General features: G+C 31.0%; 2 protein-coding genes and 1 non-coding gene across 4 annotated transcripts; 2 read left to right on the forward strand and 1 right to left on the reverse strand.

Annotated features, from left to right (window-relative positions):
* Window positions 1–329: 329 nt before the first annotated feature.
* LOC103837095 (pentatricopeptide repeat-containing protein At5g25630) lies at window positions 330–3,222 on the reverse strand. The gene is made up of 3 exons (XM_009113424.3): window positions 2,964–3,222; window positions 1,970–2,845; window positions 330–1,290 (listed from the first exon to the last, which is right to left on the reverse strand). The coding sequence occupies exons 1-3, from the start codon at window positions 3,024–3,026 to the stop codon at window positions 520–522; spliced, it is 1,710 nt and encodes a 569-aa protein (XP_009111672.1). The 5' UTR covers window positions 3,027–3,222; the 3' UTR covers window positions 330–519.
* A 1,268-nt stretch (window positions 3,223–4,490) lies between these two features.
* On the forward strand, window positions 4,491–4,563 carry TRNAF-GAA. Its single transcript has one exon. It is a non-coding gene; the product is annotated as a tRNA-Phe (tRNA).
* A 5,140-nt stretch (window positions 4,564–9,703) lies between these two features.
* On the forward strand, window positions 9,704–20,195 carry LOC103837094 (indole-3-pyruvate monooxygenase YUCCA6). Of its 2 annotated transcripts, XM_009113423.3 has the most exons (5): window positions 9,704–14,446; window positions 15,448–15,696; window positions 15,794–15,916; window positions 16,092–16,268; window positions 16,465–20,195. In XM_009113423.3, exons 1-5 carry the CDS (start codon window positions 13,742–13,744, stop codon window positions 16,534–16,536), a joined length of 1,326 nt encoding a protein of 441 aa, XP_009111671.1. In that variant the 5' UTR covers window positions 9,704–13,741; the 3' UTR covers window positions 16,537–20,195. The 2 variants fall into 2 exon arrangements, with proteins under 2 accessions (XP_009111671.1, XP_018509718.1); XM_018654202.2 differs by having other exon boundaries at window positions 10,107–14,446; window positions 16,092–20,195.
* Window positions 20,196–21,358: the final 1,163 nt, after the last annotated feature.

Below are 21,358 nucleotides of genomic sequence, written 5' to 3' on the forward strand. Positions count from 1 at the left end.
TTTTATTTTAACTTTTTTTAAATTTAATATTGTTTTTCCAAAACCTCACCTCTTAACTCTAAACTTAGATTAGTTAACTATTGAATATAAATACATATTTACTTTTTAATAAAACATTTTTTGGTCATTTTTATATATTCAAATCCGTATCAATTATTTATATTTCATATATTTATTTCGTAAACTAGTTTAAAATTTGAGTCAAAATCTTTGAATTTTTTCATGTTATTCAAAATTTTTGGTTATTTGGTAAATTCGATTAACATTTTGGATATTGTTAACTATTTTATTAAAAAAAATTGGATTCTTTTTTTACAATTTGAATCAGATAAGTTTAACTACCAATTCGTTTACAGCAGAATACTATCACAGATTTGTAATGTACAATAGATTTTATAACATCATTATGTTGGAATGTACATATGGTAAGAGTTCTCACAGTATCGACTCTTTTAAACACAAGATTAGGTAGTGAAATTACAAATCTCCAGCTTCAGACAAAGCCAGTTTTGTCCTTTTTCAGTTCAAGAACACTGTACAAGACTGCACAAACTGCCCACTGATCCCAAACTGCGCTTGCGACTGCTTCTGGCATACAATCGGTGGCACTCGAGCTCCGAGTTTACAAGCAGAAAGATTCACAGCTTTCGCGGTCGGAACCTCCCGTTTCCCGACAGGAATCTGCAACAGACTAAACCCCCCTGCCGACGCCTGTTTCTGGTAAAGCTTCTCCAACTTCTCAATATCTCTACACTTCAACGCCTCGATCGCTTTGTTCGACTCATCCCCCAGCCCCGCGACGCGCCACGCTTCAGCCAACAGCACGTAGGTAGAGTTCTCAGGCTTCACGCCAAACCCTTTCATCATCTGCAAAACCTCTTCAGCTTTCCACGGCTGCTTGGCTTCCAAGTAACCCCACATCAGCGTCTCGAAGGTCTTTATATTCGGCGAGACGCCGAACTCGCACATCCTGTTGAATACCCTCATCGCGTCCTCCATGCTTCCGACGCCGCACCATCCGCTGATCACCGTGGTGAAGATCACCACGTTGGGGCGGGATTCGACCATGGTCTCGAGAATCTCCTCGGCTTTTTGGGGCTCTTTGGCTCTTATGTAGCCTTTGGCTAGAATGCTGTAAGCGTGTGCGTCTGGTTTGACTCCTGCTTTGACCATTTGTTCGAAGACTTGTGCGGCTTTCTCCATGTATCCTGCTGAGCTCCAAGCGTTCATTACGGTGCTGTAGGTGATTACATCTGCCTTCACCTTACACTCCTCCATCAAGGTAAGAACCTGCAACTTTCGTACTTAGTACTAGGCTTTGGCACATTTATTCGGAACCGAAAAACCGAACCAAACTAACCGAAACCAAACAAATTTCATAAATATCCAGACGGATACTATATCTATGGAACAAAAAAAACTGAAACCGAACCGCAACCGAGAACCCAATGTCACCCATATTTTTAAAATACAAATTATATATCTAAAAATATCAATTATATTTAGTTTCTACATAATCAAATATTTTAAACATACTATTTATAAACCGATACCCGAAATCCCCAAATTAATATAATAATATTTTACCCAAAAATATTCAAAATTATCCGAATGATCCGATATTTTTATCCGAATTACCCGATATTTAATCTGAAAAAACTTAAATCATCTGACGGTTTTACGCATATTATCCAGAATTACCTAAAATACCAGAACCGGACGGAAACCAAACTGGATCCGAATCTCCAAAATTAGCCGGTTCCCAATTTTACTATCTGAACCAAAAACAAAGATAACCGAAACCAACCAAATTTTATAAATTACCGAACAATTTCTAAATCTTTAGAACCAAAAACCGAAATACCCAAACCAAAACCGAACCAAAAACCAAACACTCATGCCTACTTATCACCTACTCAACCTGACCAAACTCACAACAATGAAACTAAAATCAATACTGTTGAGTTACCTCATCGATGCCATCACGGTCCATGACCTCAACGAAGCCTTTGATCAACGAATTAAACACCACAAGATTAGCTTCAACTCCCATCTCCTTCATCCTCCTCACAAACCTCAAACCATCTCTCACCCTCCCTTCTCTGCAATACCCTCCCACCACAATCCCACACGTCCTCCCATTCGGTCTCCCCATCTTCTCAACCACCTCTCTCTCAGCTCTCTCCGTCTCTCCTTTCTGCACATAACAAGTCGCAATCGTGTTATACGTCACCGTATCCGCCTTAACTCCACACTCCTCCATCTTCTCCACCACTCTCCACGCCTCCTCCACCTTCTTCTTCTTGCACCAAGCTTGCACCAGAACATTGAACGTCCTCACATTAGGCCTCACATCGACGCTGTCCTCCTCCAGCATCAGCTCCAGCAGCTCGGAGGATCTCTCGGGCCGCCCCGCGATTCCGTACCCTTTGATCAAAGTGTTGTACGTGCTTGTGGTCGGGTTCAGACCAAGCCCCTTCATCTTCAGCAGCGCCTGAACAGCTTCTTCGACGTTACCGGACTCGGAGTAAGCGTTGATGACCGCGTTGAAGAAGATGGAGTCAGGCTTTGTCCCGCTCAGTTCGACCTCAGAGACTATGGAGGTTATGGAGCCGTACTGCTTCTGGACCGTCATCGCGGCTAAGAGAGTTGTGTAAGTGATCAAAGACGGTCTGTGTCCTGTCTCTGACAAGGATTTGAAAAGTGTCTGGGCCTCGTGTGGACGTCCGCGTTCTATCAGAATGTTCATCAGCTTCGTTCTTGACCTCACTGTCCTGCAGCTGCTTCCTTCATTACATGACTTGCAGCGATGATACTGATGCTCTCCTCCTTTGTTAACTGTAGTCTGAAAAAAATAGTTTAAAAGTAAAACTTTTTGCTCACCAGACCAAAACCAAGAGTTCAGAAACAGACCAAACTAAAAGAACTTAGATCAAGTAACTACTTAAGCTATATATTCTTACCTTAACAAGTGCGGATCTTTGTGCTTCAGACATAACGGGAGCTTTGTTCTCGAAATCTCCCATGTTTTGTCGGAAAAGCAAGAGAGATAGAGAGGCTCAATGTCTACACAGAGATGGGTTCCATAGAAAAAAGGAAAATTATATTTTTTTTTATTAATTAATTCTGATGAGGAAGACAACGAAACTAGATAAGGAAACTAAAAGACAATGGATTTTTGAGAATTTTTGTTTTCTGTCCACATATTTTTGTTGTTGTATTTTATCGTTTTTAATAAATCATAAATAAATGTTGATAAAAAAAATAATAAATCATAAATAATAACTTTCAGAATTTCTTTTACCGGTTTATAAATTAATGAGCCCAAAAGGCCCAGCCAAGTAAAGTTTAAACAGTGAAAAGTATGAAGCCCATCATAAATAACGTCATGCTGTTCGTCACTGAAAAGTGTATAAACTGTAAACTCAATTTTTTAAATTTAACTTAACACCAATGTTTTTAAACCTAACTCAAACTGGCGGTCGAACCAAATTAAACCGTGAATTTAAAAAAAATATCCAAATCAGATGTATAAAACTAGGTTTATTTGTAATTTGCTACAAAAGTCAACTTGTTAATTATTTTGTCTTTCAAATCATAAAAATAATTTTTTTTTGTTATATTTTTTAACAACATTATTTTTGTTATATTATTTTAAAAAATTTCATAACTCACAATGATAAATAATTAAAATTTAAAATTAGTTTTAGCTTTAGGTAAAAATATTAGTTTTGTATTTGATTTTTTTTTAGTTTGTATCTAAATTTGATTTATAATTATTTCTATTGAAAGCTTTAGTAACTAAATTCAGTTATGTTTGTAAAATTTACTATATAATTAACAAGCAATTCAGATTTAATTCAATTTTTAATTTGTGATTAAATTCAATTTAATACGGTTGAATTGAAATGAACCCGACTGAACCACATTGACTTATAATTTAAGAAGAATCTGGTTCATTATCGGTCCGGTTTTTAAAAAGATTGGTTTAAAGTGAAAACGTTAATCGGAAATTGAAATAATCCTTTCAAAGCAGTTAAGATATTCCATTCAAAACCATAAATGATAAATCTTCTTGTTAGGAAAGCATTGACACTTAATGATCTCTAGAAATAAAGTTCACTTTCTCAGTTTCCATATGATGTGTATATATATATATATATATATATATATATATATATTTTTTTTTTTTTTTTTTTGCTAAAGTAATGATGTTTATATTCAAGAACTTGCAAGCCAGTACTGAATAAGTTTACTTTCTCAATACCATCACATATATTTTATGTATGTTTTTGTCAAATTGGCAAGGGTTTCCATTACTTTATCCACACGACCATGAAGATCTATCTATTCCTGACTGTACATCTTTTTATTACTGATGTTTCTTGTATTGACATTTTCAGCAACACATTAGATTGCATTTTTGAGTTGAATGTACTCGAATATATCAGACTTTGCTATATTCAATATATTAGTGTATATGTCAACAAGCGGGGATAGCTCAGTTGGGAGAGCGTCAGACTGAAGATCTGAAGGTCACGTGTTCGATCCACGCTCACCGCATTTTCCTATATTTTTTAAAAAAATTTAAAGATCAAATGTACATGTAAATTAACATTGCTATATCATGTAAAACATGGCAATAAACCACTTCAGTCTCTCTAAACAAAAATGTATCCATTTAACTTTTAATTAAAAATTCGTTTGATTGATTACGTGGTACCTAATCCAAAATAGTTCTGGATATGATTTTTTTAAACTTGGTTCTAATTAATATGATATCTTATTGATTTTATAATGAGACTAGGTTAGAAATAAGTTATAGAAAGAACCATCATATCAAATGATTTTAATAAACCAAAAAAATAGTATTTTAATAAAGTATAATTATCTAACTTAAAAAATTTCTATTATAAAACAGAACCAATTGCACATCAATACATGTGAGATAAATATCTAAAAGGTGTCTCAAATTTTCTTTGCAAAGAAACTATTGACATTCTCTCTCTTATTTTTCTAAATTGTTGAGATATTTGGTGGAGTTTTACCGTGGAAGTGCTCTTAGAAATTTAATATCCTTTACAAGCTAATGATATGTATGGAATATAGAACAGTATATGAACTACCAGATAATTATGAGTACAACGATGAACATCAATCTTCAAGATGTTATTTCTTCTCAGTTTGTTAACATTAAACATTTAGAGAAAGGTGCAGAAACAGGGTTAAGAACTTGCAAAAGTTGCATTCTATTCACTTGACTCCATCAAACGAGCTAAACATCTAAGGATTTAAATGTATTTAGACAACTAGAAAAATGTATTTAGACAACTAGAAAAAAAAAAGTATTTAGACAACTAGAAAAATGTATAAAAACAATTCCAAAAAGTTTCCAAATGGAGGATGAGTGTGATCTCGTAGTCACCCACTTAATAATGCATAATTGGTCGATTAAAACAAAAATAATTGTAGACATAATAGTAATCCGTCTAGTCTTGCCTATATACGTACCTAACGGGACAACATTTGGCAAGAGCAGATTGGGTGGTCTATTAAGCCCCCAACGATACGACGCTCAAATATTTTGTAAAATGTAGAAGAACCAATATGTACGTGTAACCATCATCTCTATTACTTTGTAAAAATTATTTTCAATTTATTATATCCATTAGCATCACACTACACTAATATATTATTTTCCATTTGACAAGACGCTGACTATTGTTTAAGGACGTGGATATACATAGCCGGACATGCAGACGAAGGACTTCTGACACATCAACTTCTACTATGAACTATTTATACTAAGACATCCACTCAAATTATAATCCAATGTTAGTTCGAGAATTTACGTACATCCATGTATATTCATGCATCTCTTAATTGATATTAGGTCAGTGACCATTTTTTCGCCTGCATCTAAGGTTCTTAATTGATATTAGGTGAATGACCATTTTTTCGCTTCGCACATTAGCTTTACTCGTAGAACTATATATATATGTATATGGAAGGTTTGAATTCTTACTATTTCTTAATTAACGTTGTTTTCATTTTTTTAATAAAAATCTTTTCATTTTTTAATAAATGTTAAACTAATTCAAAAACGAACTGATTTACAATTAATGTGTCTATCTTTTGATTACTAAGGGAAGTGACTCCTCATGAAAATTTAGATTTTGAGCTAGGAGAAAAACTTAAAAAGTTACCTGGAAGAGAACCACATCTCCGAGGCTGTCGTATGCCTGGTGTTTCCCATTGCTCGAACCGCCGAATCTTCGTTTAAGATCTAACTATTCTTGGCGTTTAAAAAAAAAAGATCTAACTATTCTTTAAGGTGAATCTAAAAATGAATTTCTCAAATTTTCTAATGGGTTTAAAGCATGAGGCCATCTTTATTGATAGAAACAATGTTCACAGTAACAATCAAACGCAGAGATCATTGCATCTTTCCTAAGTCTTTTACAACATTAGACCAAAATCACTTGGTTATCTAGATAATTAGTATGGTTGTAAACACTTTTATCTGGATCTATAATGTTGGTGGGCAATAAAACAAAAGGAATTGACATATATAATATCATTGAATGTTGTTTTCCCTTCTTTGTTTAAATTTAAGTTTGTTTTGTTCTAAGAAGGGCATGTCTTTATCGAATAGATTCAGCATTATGTGCTTTCATGATACCTGATGGTACATAAAGCGTAAAGGAGATTGTCTTTGCTCGTTATATTTCGAAAACTTTGCAAAAGTAATCCCTATTAGTTTTGAGTATGCAGAAATAGTTCCTTTTTAATTATTCATTGATAAAATCATCTCTTAAAATCATATTTTTAGTCGAAAGGTAGCTTCATACAAACTCTTAAATGTATTACAAAAAGTGTTATAAAATCTTATAAAACATAATTGGTGGTATGAAACTAAGATTTAAGATTGGATGATATGAAGGAACAACCTACAACCACCGTGCTATTTGCCTATTCAACACTCATATATTTTGAAACTTAAATATATTATTGACGAGTGTATAATCGTTAATAATATATTCTCTTTTTTTTTAGAACGAGAGTTCTCAGAATATGATATCTCGAATGCAATACTATACATTTAGAATATCGTATGATTTTTTTATAGGCAGTATATATAGATAACACGAGTAGTATCATTTTAAAAATGTATCAAATACTATCTCTCATTTTAAAATGTATCAAATACTATCTCTCATTTTAAAATGTATCAAATACTATATCTTTTAGATATAATAAGTTGACGCATTTATGTATACCTTATAAAGAAATTTGGTGAACAAATGCTCAGTTAAGAAGAGAGCAAAAAATACAGTCTTGCAAGAAATCTCTTTTTCCTATACATACTACACCTAAAGGAAACAATCAAGATAAATGATCTAAGATGATTTTCAAAATAGCAATAAAAATACATGAAAACAAAAAGTGATCATAGAAAATTGTTAATAACTTTAGTATGAAATATTATCATGATTTAGGGATAAAAAAGTGTTTTACGCAAAACTATGTAAGCTAGCTGTGGCATGAGATATCAGTTCTTACTAAAAAATAGTTTTATTTTATTTTTTGCTAAGTAACATGAAATGGATACTTTTAATGATTTTTACAAACTTTACGAAGCAAGTATATTCACATAAATTAACAATTTTACGGGAGCCACACTTGAACGGTATATGGATTTTATTAGGAAGAAAAGTTGGGAGGTTTGAAAACTATAAATGCTAATCGGGTAAGAAACTGGTTTGTTCTCTCAGATCTTTATTGGTGCATTTCCTGCTTTGTCTTTTCCTTGTGAGCTTTGATTTTATTGTAAATGCATAAAATGACTATATATATATAACTTGTAAAATAATTATATTATATAGTTTCCTTTAAAGATTCTGAGCATCTTTTGATTATAATTGTTCATTACTTTCATATAATGATAAAGGTAATTCCACCGTCTTATATATGGGGCAGTGTTAAAAAAATGTTTAAAATACACTAAGTAGGATATTGTTTTTAAAAATACACTCAACTAAAAATAATTTAATATTTGGATTTAGATTTTCTTCATTATGTTTAGGATTTATTATTTATGGAGTGGAGTTGAATTTATAAACTTCTATAAATAATTTTTAAATATTTATAAATAATTCATGAGAGTTCCTTTTTTTATAGTAGACTTAAAGTATTTATTAAAATTAATTATTACTTAAAAATTAATTTGAAAAGTAGTGTTAAATTTGAGGTAAATTTTGAAATCCTCTTTCTGCAAACTTGTAAGAAGCAGTGTTTCTAAAAGCATTTAAGACAATCATCAAAAGAAGGTGAATTCAATTTGATTTGTATTTGTCGTTTTTTTTCAAGTTATTAAAGCATTTCCAATAGAAGGTCCTAATGTTGAAGTCCTAAAAGTACATATGTATATATTATATATGTGTATGTAATTGCGAAAATTCTAAATTTTACAGAAAATCCAACTAAAATATCTGAACTCAGATACTTTGGATTGGTGTTTTTCATAAAATTTAGAACTCCGCAATTACATCCACATATATAATATATATATTACAAACGGGACTGTTAAAAGTTGCTATATTTTTAGCTTTGTTCTCGTAATTATTTATTATTTCCTTACGAGTTAATTAGAATATTAGTACGAAAATGTATTCTGATGAATGTATATTTCTTGTATATATGATTATATTATTGTATGCACATCTACTATCACAAACTTATCTTACAATTAAGTTTTTAGTTAAGCATGTAATTAAGTTATTTCATCATGATAGAATCCCAACCTTGCTTTATTCTTTCTCACAACCCCCACTTAAACTTATAATCATTAGACAGATTGGGTAATAATTAGCTACCCCATTGCTATTAGAATACGTAGCACGATTAATTATTCATTACTTTGTTTTTCCTTTTCTTTATCGTATTTTAAGTAAAGCAAATGAACCGGCCAGTGTGAAATTCCCTTGAAATATTGTTTTAAATAGCTAGAAGTCATTCTTCCCCACGAGTGTCTCGTGAGCGGAAAAAGAACAAAAAGGAGTGGGGGATAAAAGGGATATTATTAGATAAGTGGAGCTGAGTGCCTAGTGGGCTTGTGATTACCGATAGATCCATCTTAATTGTATTTGTATTTTTATAAGCAGTTGTTGATTAAGCTTATCAGAAAATGCAGTCTAGTGGTTTGTAGAATTGTTGCCATTATCCAAATTTAATCAGCACAATAACAAATAAATCTTATTGCAAAAAATGTTAAATGAATTAGCAAGAGATTAGTAATCAAGTTTACGGGATTAACTTTGAAGGAACACTTTTAATTCTGCTGAATATCTTCTTTCATTCTACCAAATCGTTCATTTAACAAATAACTAGATTTCGACCCGCGCAACCGCGCGGGTGTTATTTTCAATTATATATATATATATATATATATATATATTTTGTTTTAGATTATTATTTAATGTTAATCACTATTTAAATGTTTATATTTCAAATATAATAATTTATAATTACATGTTATCTCTTCTTATTATATCTTTATATTTGATTATTAAATAAATTAATGTGCATAAAAAACATGATTTTAATAATTATTTTGTATTTAATTTATATTGAATTTTTACCTGCCCTTTCAAAACTGGATTTCATTTTTGTAATATTTTTATGCTTATTTATTTTACATAATATATTATTGTATATACAAAAATCTAAGATATGTTAATTTTTATAAATGTATTGTAGTCTAACATCAGATATTATTTTAACATAAATATTTTCTATATATGAAAATAAAATTTATTAGCTATCAATTTAATATAATTTTATCATATGTAGTTTAATATAACAATTTTATTTTAACATGATTGATTACGAATATAAAAGTATGCTAGAATTTTTATTTTAAATTATATAAATAATAACTCTCTATATATATTAATGCATAATTATATTTCATTTATAATCATGAAATTACTGAAACTATTTTTTCAAATAATATATTGTTCAAATATTCAGATCAACATAATAATATTCTTTTAATATACTTGATTTTGATTATATAATTGATAAAAATAAGATAGAATATTTATTTTTCATTTTTATAAACGATAATTAAATATATTAGGGTATAATAATATTTCAAAACTAATTACGAAATTAGTTAAAATATTTACATATAATATTTGAAAATTAAGTTCTTGTTATCATATTTTAAACAGATTTTTCGAAATTGTTAATATATATATATATATATATATTAAATATAATTAAAATAGTTCAAATATCTAATATATTGTTACTCTTATTTATGAAATCCCTAAAATAATGGGAAGAAACTGATTTTAATTAATTATGATTTTTATTGTTAGCTTAAAATATAATGTATAGTTGAATAAATATTGCACATACTGTATTTAAAGTTATAATTTCTAGTAAGAGTCCATTTAGTTAAAAATCACACATGAATGAGAAGTCATGACTTCTCTTTTAATATATAAGATATTACCAGTTGGTGGGAGACTTCAGAATTCCTTACTGTTTTTTGCTAGGGTTACTAAAGTTAAACATAGCATCGCTTTAGTGTAGTTTTTTATGACACTGATCGCATAAGTAAATTTTCAAAGAAGACGGTTTAGACTTAAGCGTAAAGAGAGCTATAAAAAAGAGTTCTAACGCCTAGGCTAAACTATAGGCACTAGAAAGCCTACTAACGTCTCTCCTTTTTACTTTTTATTGACCTCACACTTAAACTCAGTTCCCATGGCCTTTTCAGCTTGATTAAATCATATAAAATTTGTATTCAATGAATGTAGTAGTTCATCTTTGATTAAATAATATCTCTAAGTTTATTTAAAATCATAGGACTGCGCAAATTTATAGTTTTAATTAAACCTCGCGCATTACGTAAATATTAGTATCGTAGATTTATAATAAACACATGTACAAAGGTACTACGTACTGGTATGATAGAGTAGGTTTATACTTACTAAATTCATCTAGGTGATGTTCTTTGATTAATTACGTTTACGCTCAGATTGGCCAATTAAACAAAATCGATTAGGTGTGTATTTGTCTTGCTTGGGATCTATACTCCACTCGTATCTCGATCCAATGAAGTCTCTCAATTTCCCATTGTGACATCCGGAATGACGAAAATTATGCAAACTATATATATAATCGAAGGCCAAAGAGAAAACCCATTGAGATAGCAAAAGGGCATGTCAAGAAGGTTAGAACTGTGGTGTAAGTTTGTACGAAAGTGCTATCCTTTTGAATTATATTGCCTTAACCAACCAATTAGTCGGCATGCATTATAACGAAATTTGCATCCTCGTGCTGTTGATGTGGCGTTATTCATCCCTGCAGAATCTCATTATAATATCGAAATATAATGGTAAACGTTTTTCATATTGCCGCATGAGTTCATAATTTGGTGTTTCCTTCATATACAATTGGTTAATATTCACAATTTTATATAGGTAGCCGATCTTACCCGAATAGGTAAACTTACCCTGTTACGTATCGGAATAATCAGTATTTTCATCAATATCAAATTTCAAAGAGTAATAATTACAAAATAGTAATATAAATAATTATGAAATTAAAATATTTTCTATATAAAATGAATGGATCCAAAAACATGTATGAGTTTCTCATGAATATCTCAAAGATTTCAGTTTTTAATTAAAAAATCTTACTTTTTTCTTTTCTGTAAGTTCAAAATTTGAAGTTATGAGATCTGTACATTAACATCTCAATGAAAATTCTCTATCATTTTGGATACTTAAAGCATATATTAATGGATTTTAAAAAAAATATTATGATAGTTGTATATTAGTATATTATGATGTTATTATTATTTCGGATTCATTAAACTACCATTGATGAAGATACTTTTGATTGTATAGATCATTGAGTGAGTATCCCATCAATCACGGTACTAAAATAAATTCATAACTTTCTGTTAATTTATTAGAGCTGTACTAATTTTTCTTTTTTTCTTCTTAAAGATAAATGATGCATCCATTAAAATCTTTATATTAGCAATTTAGCATTAATATTCACATTATTAATCATATATATCGTGCGCTATACCATGTTTCTAACTAAAGCCAAAATTTCTGATACTGTTACTCATGATTAATCATTCATCAACCACCTTAAGTTTATTATTATTTAAATAAAAGCTTTAAAAACAAAGCAAACCCCTTGACATATAATCTAAAAAACTATTATAATAATGTCATATACACCCCAACAAAAGCTTGGAAAATAAAGTGACTATTGAGGAGAGCGTAAAGAATGTATATAAAATGGTACTATTTAGGAAAAATACACATGAAGTACAAAGTTACCAAATGTACGATCTATGTGGCTGACGATGAAATACTAAAGTTACTAAACCAAAGATGCTAGAAGAATTTTTTAGATTATATAATTTATATATTGCGGATTGCTTAGTTTTCCACATACACTTAATTATCAAACGGATTCTATAAAAATGTGCTATTTTTTCTAGTAACAAATTGCATTTTAATTGGATTTGATATAAATGTAAATTTCAAAGTAGTTTTAGTTTATTTACAAAAAAAAGTAGTTTTAGTGAATAATTTTAAATAATAGATCAACAAATTATTAGATAGTTATCAAAGAAATAAAAATTCGAGTGGCCATTGTCCTTGTATTCTTAAAGGAGCGTACATGCCAAAACCATTAACAAATTCATGATATAAAAAGGAGAAAGAAGCAATTATGGGTTAACCGACCACTGACCACATATTGAATATGCGATGGACTAAAGCTTTATTGAAAGTCTTGAGAATCTGTAGGTTAGCCGGCTATTGTATATGTTGTGGGCTAGATTTTCTTTCTGGAGATAGTTGAATATGTTCATCGTACGTAGATGCTAGATTGTTAAATGTAGAACTATTATACTTTGTTAATGCCATATAATGAAAAATGATGTAATAGACACACAAATATAAATACTCTTTATCATATATTAAACTCATATTCTTTGTGAGTGATCATAAGACAATCAAAAGATTACTTACATCAATCTTTGAGATTTCCATGAGGTAAAGAGTCAAAAAGTGTAGTGGAACACAAAAATCTCATAGGTGGGCAAAAGAATAGAGAACTCGATTTAATATATAAACCCCTACTTAAGCATTTTAAGCACATATATATATATATATACACACACATATGAGAGCTAGTCACATCACAACTAACCATTTATATATCTCTCTATCATATAAGTTTTAATGGCGATTTAAGAGACCCGTAGTTCTCTGATCATCCTCCGGTTACAGCAAAACACAAATCAACGATAATCTCTCACTCTCTTTACTCATTCTTCTTTATTTGGATAAGATCTCTATCTCTCCCTCGTTTTCAGCAGACTCAATCCAAACCCTAACTTCTTTGATTCCGTTCAGAAGAATATTATTTATTCCCTTCAAAAAACCAATTATAAATATTTTGACAAAACACTTTTTTCACCATCCCTCTTTATTTATTCTTACTCCACGCCATAAATGTCAAATTGTTCGATTTGTACTTTGCCCTTAATTACTGTCAACACCACCATCACTTCTATACTACAATCCCTTCTCGTATTCTCTTAAGAATACGTACTTACATACATTACAAATACACACCAAGCCCTTATAAAAAGCAAGAGAAAAGAGAGAGAGAAGTGATTCTTGGTTTAGCTTTCTTGATGGATTCATGTTGGAGGAAAGAGATGGAAGGTAAACTAGCACATGACTACTTGAGTCACCACGGTAAGATGACATCACCGCACCACCGCATCTCCGTCGTCACCGGACCGGTGATCGTAGGCGCCGGACCGTCGGGACTAGCGACGGCGGCTTGTCTAAAAGAGAAAGGAATCACTTCAGTACTACTCGAGAGATCAAACTGCATAGCTTCACTTTGGCAGCTCAAGACATACGACCGACTCCATCTCCACCTTCCTAAGCAGTTCTGTGAACTTCCGCTTATACCCTTTCCCGACCACTTCCCAACTTATCCGACAAAACAGCAGTTCATCGAGTACCTTGAGGACTACGCCAAGAGGTTCGATATAAGGCCGGAGTTTGGTCAGACGGTTGACTCGGCTGAGTTTGATGAGAATCTTGGTATGTGGCGCGTGAAGAGCGTGGGTGAAGAGGGCACGACGGAGTATGTTTGCCGGTGGTTGGTGGCTGCGACGGGGGAGAATGCTGAGCCGGTGGTCCCTAGGTTTGAGGGGATGGATAAGTTTGAGGCTACCGGGGTAGTTAAGCACACTAGTCACTATAAGAGCGGCAGAGACTTCGCCGGGAAAAGGGTTTTGGTCGTCGGATGTGGAAACTCCGGCATGGAGGTTTGTTTGGATCTCTGTAACTTCGATGCTCAGCCTTCTCTCGTTGTCAGAGACGCTGTGAGTCTCTTTTTCTTTTTCTTGTTTTAAGAAAAAAGTAGTTTGGAGATTAAATTAACTTTTTCTTTTGCGTTTTCGATATTTTTTGTTTGGCTCTTTCATGTTTTGTATAGTGTTTCTATGCTAAAAAACAAAATCACTAAAAAAATTATTTTAAATCAAGTTGATCTTCTGATATTACCAAGTTTTTTTAACTCCAGATATTACCTACTTTGTTGCAAACTTTTTTTCTTCTTCTAAGTTTACAATTTTTTGGATTGCGTGTTTTAAGATATTCTAGTTATACTCAAATATTTGAAAATGACACTCGTGATTAAATATTAAACATCATTAGTTTGGAGATTTTTTTTACAAAATGTTTCTTTACTCTTCTTATTAGTTGAATGGCTTTAACAGGATTGTATTGTTACTAATAACAAGTGTTTCAAATATATATTTATATATATTTTGTCATACTATTTTCATAAAGAAACTAATTAATTATATAAATAATGACAATCCAATCATACTCTTTAAGTTACTAGCTGATCAGAAGATTAATTTTTGAAACAAGTAATATATTTTTGCTTTTTAGTTTGATAATATTCATATTTTATTTTTATTAATCTGTTTTGAAATTTTAAATTTTACGGAAAATAAAATGGCAGGTATTCATCCTAATTTAATATTTTATTTTGTCTATTAGGCCTTGTGAATTCAAGTTCCAACAATGTTATTAACTGTTTTTATGAATAAAGCTTACCTAGCTTCTTTAATACGGAAATGCTATATTTATAATATTATTGGGAAATGAAAACTATCAGAAAACAAACTTTATTGGGATTATCACAAGCATGCGCAAACATCCTCACCAAAAAAACATACTCTATTCTCATATTTAAAAATGAAAATATACATATAATATGACTTTGATTTTCTCATTCGAAATTTATAAATGCATATTTGCTAATTATGTTTCTTTTTTGCGTGTAAATAATTATGTTTCGTTTTAACTGGTGAAGGTGCACGTCCTACCACGAGAGATGTTGGGTACTTCGACTTTTGGGCTGTCCATGTTGTTACTCAAATGGTTGCCCATCCGGCTCGTTGACCGTTTCCTCTTGGCGATTTCCCGGTTTATCCTCGGAGATACCACCCTGTTAGGTCTTAACCGTCCCCGGTTAGGCCCATTAGAACTCAAAAATCGCACCGGAAAAACTCCGGTGCTCGACGTTGGGACGCTTGCCAAGATCAAAACCGGAGATATCAAGGTACTGTATCTTAATCAAAGGGTATTATCGTTCATATATATATGCTAATAATGAACCGGTTTACTGACCGTGATATTGGATTTGTTACTAACAAAAGGTGTGTTCCGGGATAAGAAGGTTAAAACAACATGAAGTTGAGTTCGATAACGGAATAACGGAGAGATTTGATGCCATAATATTGGCAACTGGCTATAAAAGCAACGTACCCTCTTGGCTAAAGGTAGTCTTAATGATAATATAGTTATTTTCATCCTTGTCCACTTTATTTAAACAATCATAAAGCTGTTATTAAAATTTGAATGTTTCTTATAAATATAAATATATATATATATATATATCCGTTGAAAACTCGCATTAAATGGGGTTTCAAATTTTAATAAACAAATATTCTGCAGGAGAATAAAATGTTTAGTAAGAAAGATGGATTCCCAATACAAGAGTTTCCAGAGGGATGGAGAGGTGAAAGTGGGCTATATGCGGTCGGATTCACAAAACGTGGAATTTTTGGAGCATCAATGGATGCAAATAAAATAGCTCAAGACATATTCGAGTGGTCAAGAAAATCATATCAAGCCCATAGACATATACAAGTGTTATGCATGTCAAGAAGATCTGGTCAACCCTACAGTAGATTACTAGAATGAAACATTTCTATTAAGAAGCAACATTACTTGAAGACGCAGGTAGCGATCAAATAATAAAACTGATGGTTTTGGGGTTCAAGGGGAGAACTACTGAGGAGTGATGTAAATTAAGACTTATCTCCAGCTGCAATGCAAATTGGGGAATAGAAAGAAAAGGAAACTCAGTGAGAATGATTGTGATTGTGGTGGGCATTGATGATCTTTTGCTCAAAGGAGAGGAGGGGACCCTCTCTCTTTGCATGCTTATAGCCCACTTTGTTAATCTTTCTACACCTTCTCTCTATGTTTCATTTTTTTTTTTAGTTTTGCTTAGTTAGATATGCTCTCTGTTTTTCTTGCCTTTTCAGTTCATTTTTTGCCAGAATTTGTAGTGAGATTTTTTTTTTGTTACATACATAATATATTTTTTTTGTAACATGCATAGTATTTGTTTAACTAAAACTCTTTACCTTTTTAAACGGACGTGAGCAATTGAATTGTTAACAAAGAATAATAATAAAACTAAGAAAATTGTCAATGATTTTTCGTTTTCGAAATGATTTCATTCCCTAGTAGAAGTATCATATAAATATGGACCACTGTTTGTACATTTGTCAGAAATTAAGTCCTGCACATTTATAATTCTGCTGACCCTTTTCCCAATTATTGCTAGAAGTACGGCCTCCACATGATTTCTTGTCATATTTTTGAAATTAAACTAGCTATAGCTTATATAAATCTATCGTAGATCTCATGTCAGATAGCTTCGGTTTAGATTCTATCATGGATTTGTTATCTTGGCCGCATTAATAAGAATGGTATATGTAATCGAAGCCAATACAAATTTTTGTGTGTGTGCGTATCACTGGAAGATCTCCGTAAAAAGAACTTACTAATTACGCCTCTGTATCTGCATTGGGTTGGTGGTTTCGTGTAAAAAATGATTGTGTTGTGCTTCTTAATCAATTTCTGTTAAAAACATGTTATACACCGCATTATTAGGTATTATCTTTTTTATTAGGTATTATATTCTTCTTCTTTTTTTGCTTAAAATTATTCGGTATTATCAACGACTGGTTTCAGGTACAAAGAAATTTAGAGTCTAAAGTTCTAAACAGAATTCCTCTTTTTTATTAACAAAAATTACGCCCCTATGATGCTTTGGTGGCTGCTGTGGGATTTTGCGGAATGAAAAAAATATATTCCTCAAAATCAGCAAAAGTTATAGTATGATGTAAAATAAAACATTAAACTCTGGCAAACATAAACGAAAGGGAACAAGGATCTTACAGTAGTTTACTTTTGTAAAAGGCACATAAGTAACAAGCTGGAGCCCTACACTTTTGCCAAGCTGTTGGGGAAAATTTAGGAAACAATATCAGATATTCAGATGCCAAACCAAATCTTTCAATTTTATTTTTGTCAACATCAAATCTTCAATCTGAAACATTACTTTTTATTTCAATTAAAATTTTAGTGAAGCAATTAGTAGTGGCTGCTCCAAGTAGGCAAACAGATTTGATATATCCTTACAGTTCCTAGTCCCACATTCTTAACATAAGAAGCACTTACTTTTTCAATCATGTTTCTGCTTTTTTTTCTGAAGCTGATTTTTCTTTAATTTAGTTTTTTTATTAGTTTATGCTTTTTCTTGGTTCTAAATTAGGCTTGTCAACCAAATTGTGTTGGAAAGTGGTGCTCTTCGACAGTAAACATAATATATGATTGCGCTCCATATCTTATACAAATATGACTAAGAAATCAGATTATGTTTAACAAGATTTTCATGCATTATACAAATGGAGTACTAGGTTTTAAAATATATATATGCTGTGATCACCAACACAAAAGAAAATATATGTTCTCTCGGGAAATATTTATTATTTTTAAATTCATATTATTACATGATGATGACTGCTGATGAATATTGGACGTATCTTTAGAGTTTTATCAAGTAACCAAAGAAACAGAGGTAGTTTTCACCAAAAAAATACCAGGCAAAGTTTGATGTGTAGTTCTTTAACTGGTAACCCTGAAATGAAATTAATGGAATAAAAGTGGATGAAATAAAATGAATCAAATTGGTTGACAAAAAAATATATATTTCATTTATTTATTCCAAATCTGTAAGTGGTAACCATGAAATATAATTAATGAAATCAAAATAGATGAATTAGATGAATGTAATTAATTTAAAATATAATACTTTCACCCCAATCATTCATAATCAAAATTGTAATGTATTTCTTTGTATATTTTTGGATTATTCGTGGAATTGATAGAATAATTATTTCATTTCATTCATGTCAAATGGTAAAAAAATTACGGAATTAATGGACTAAGTCATTCTACATCATTATATTTCAAAAATCAATAATTCTAAGTTGCAGTTCCAAAATATTCCTAAAAGAAATATTTGTTTGAATTGTTGTGGAATTGATTGAATGAGTATTTTATTTTATTAATCTAAATGGTAAAAAAAATAGAATTAATAGAATGATTTATTCCACATCAATTCATTCCAAAAAAATAATAATCGAAAGTTTTGGCTAAGAATATTACATATTTTAAAGATGCATATAAAACTTTTGAAAAAAAAAACAAAATAACATCAATTTTAAAAGGGTATAATATATATATGATATATACTGTATAAGATTGTATGGTATATTTTAAAATTCAGATTTTGATATTACGTATTTGATATTGAGATCTGTCACTGTATTTAAAACACTTGGGAAGCTACAATGTCCCAACCAGAAATGGCTGCTTTGTGGTCCGAAGTGGCTCTCGTCTTGGCAATTCTCCAGTTCCATTGAATCTACTGAAATTTTTTAAGATTTGACCAAAAGTTGAAAGCGGTAACGATGACAATTGACAACGCGGTATGGTGATTAATTTGACTATTATCCGTGGTTAGGGTCACGGAAAGAAAAGTTTGACACATAAAAAATAATTCTATAATACTAATAGCTAAGAATAATTTGTCAAAAATGCAAATTTTAAAAAAAAATGTGCTTTGTTCTACTTTGGTAGTAATTTCCTGGGACTTTGATTTGCATTATTCGAATAGAGCAGGTTTTAAGTAATACTTCCAATTTTTCATATCTTCTAACATAAATTTGACGTACTTGGAACAGTTTTCTCTCTTTAACCAGACGTTGGCACGGAAAACCCACCCCATACCTGCATTTTCGTGGCCACACAATAGCCATTTTTCATTCATTTCTAGTTTACTGCACACACGCTGTTAGTTTCATTCGAAAAGTCGACCCGTTAAAAGGATATATACTTAAATATCGAGTACAATACTATATATAATGCATAAATGTGCCGTTCTGAACAATATATGATGCAACCACTATACTAAATGAGTTTTTTTTTTTGTTTTTGAACAACAACTCAATGAGATTTTAAGTTCAGATGATACAACTACTAGACTAAAAGGGCTTCCAAGTTAAGTTAGGCTTTGATTGGTGACATGTTTTACACTTGATTTAGTTTGAGTTAAGAATATTAATCAGAAATGTTACCAATCATGATTTTGTTGTGAACTTTTGAGTTTGTGTGTTGATTTAGAATGTGGTAAGGTTGAGTTACACTTTGAGTTATCTCCTTTGTAAAATCAACAAATCAAATGTTAAGCCAACATCAAAGAAAATTGCATGTATTAGAGCTTGAGTTGACTTGAGTTAGTAACTTTTTGTTTAGTTGTTCACGTTTTTTATTTCTATAGAAATTTATTAACTTTTAAAACATGGCAATTGTCCAACAATTACTTTGGTTATTTAATAAATATTCTCAACTATTGTACACAACTATTTATTTGCTAGCCAAAATACTTTATAAACTTTCTTACTTCCATTTAAATTAATTTTTAAAAATTGTTTTATAATTTACATACATATATTCATATGTTTATATGAGATTTTTTTTGTTTATTATATATATATATAATTATATATATTTAAACAAAAATAGCTTAAAATAATTTAAATTTTTTTTTCAAACTTTTTATACTTATTTAAAATAATTTTTTTCCTTTTTATTTATTTTAAAAAGAGCTTAATAAAAAATTCTATTTATCAATTTATATATTTAATTCTTTTATTCAGAACTCATACTGCAACTTATACATCAAAAATGTTACCAGTCATAAATTTTAATAAAATGATAACTTTTATTTTTACTGCAAAACTTACCACATAAACTTACTTTTTTACCACATATTTTTTACTGCAAGTTACATCGAACTACAAATCATACTGTAATTCAACTCTAATACTACATGTCACCAGTCGGAGCCTTAATTAAGAAAAGATGCAACCATAAGTTCAAAGGGAAGAAGGAAACAAGTTTGAAACTTATTAAAAACAATAGAAGATCGTTTATGTATTAATGAAAATTGAGAAATATCGTCCATATGAGTCTGGTACTCTGGTTAGTGCATCTTCTTCTCCTCCACAACAAAGGAAGTGATTTCGCTGGACGTACATTTGGCATTCATGGTCCTAATTCTCTCTGAACCATCCGATTCCAAAAGCTTTAACTCTCACTGGTCCTTCGCATTCATTATATTGAACGGTCTAAAATGGACCATTCTTCTAATTTTTTGTCCTTTCATTTTTTCCCCGATAAACTTAATTAGGATGGGAAAAGAAGATCCGAGGGTAAGATGCATTAGACCCTAACTGGTCCTATCATCCCACGGTCATGGATCGTTGAAGCTTTGATTGATCAATGATTCAAAAGAGTATTCTCGGATTATAAATATACGTCACCAGAATTGACGTGACGATACCTCTCTCCATAATTACTCACGAGGATTTTAACTATTAAAAGCCACACCCGACTTTACCAATATTTTTGTTTTCCTTCTTTTCTAAATAAAAACCTAATTTTCTTTTAATGAAAGTCATACTCAGTTCAATAGTTTTTGCACCAAATTTTAGTGTTTACAGATATGGTTATACAATTTAAGTTCGTTTTTCAGTCTCAATCGTTGGCCAACAAAACTACGACTGGTGTGTGTTGGAGAA

The sequence above is a fragment of the Brassica rapa genome, chromosome A09 (genome assembly GCF_000309985.2).
Source record: "Brassica rapa cultivar Chiifu-401-42 chromosome A09, CAAS_Brap_v3.01, whole genome shotgun sequence".
Classification (NCBI taxonomy): Eukaryota; Viridiplantae; Streptophyta; class Magnoliopsida; order Brassicales; family Brassicaceae; genus Brassica; species Brassica rapa.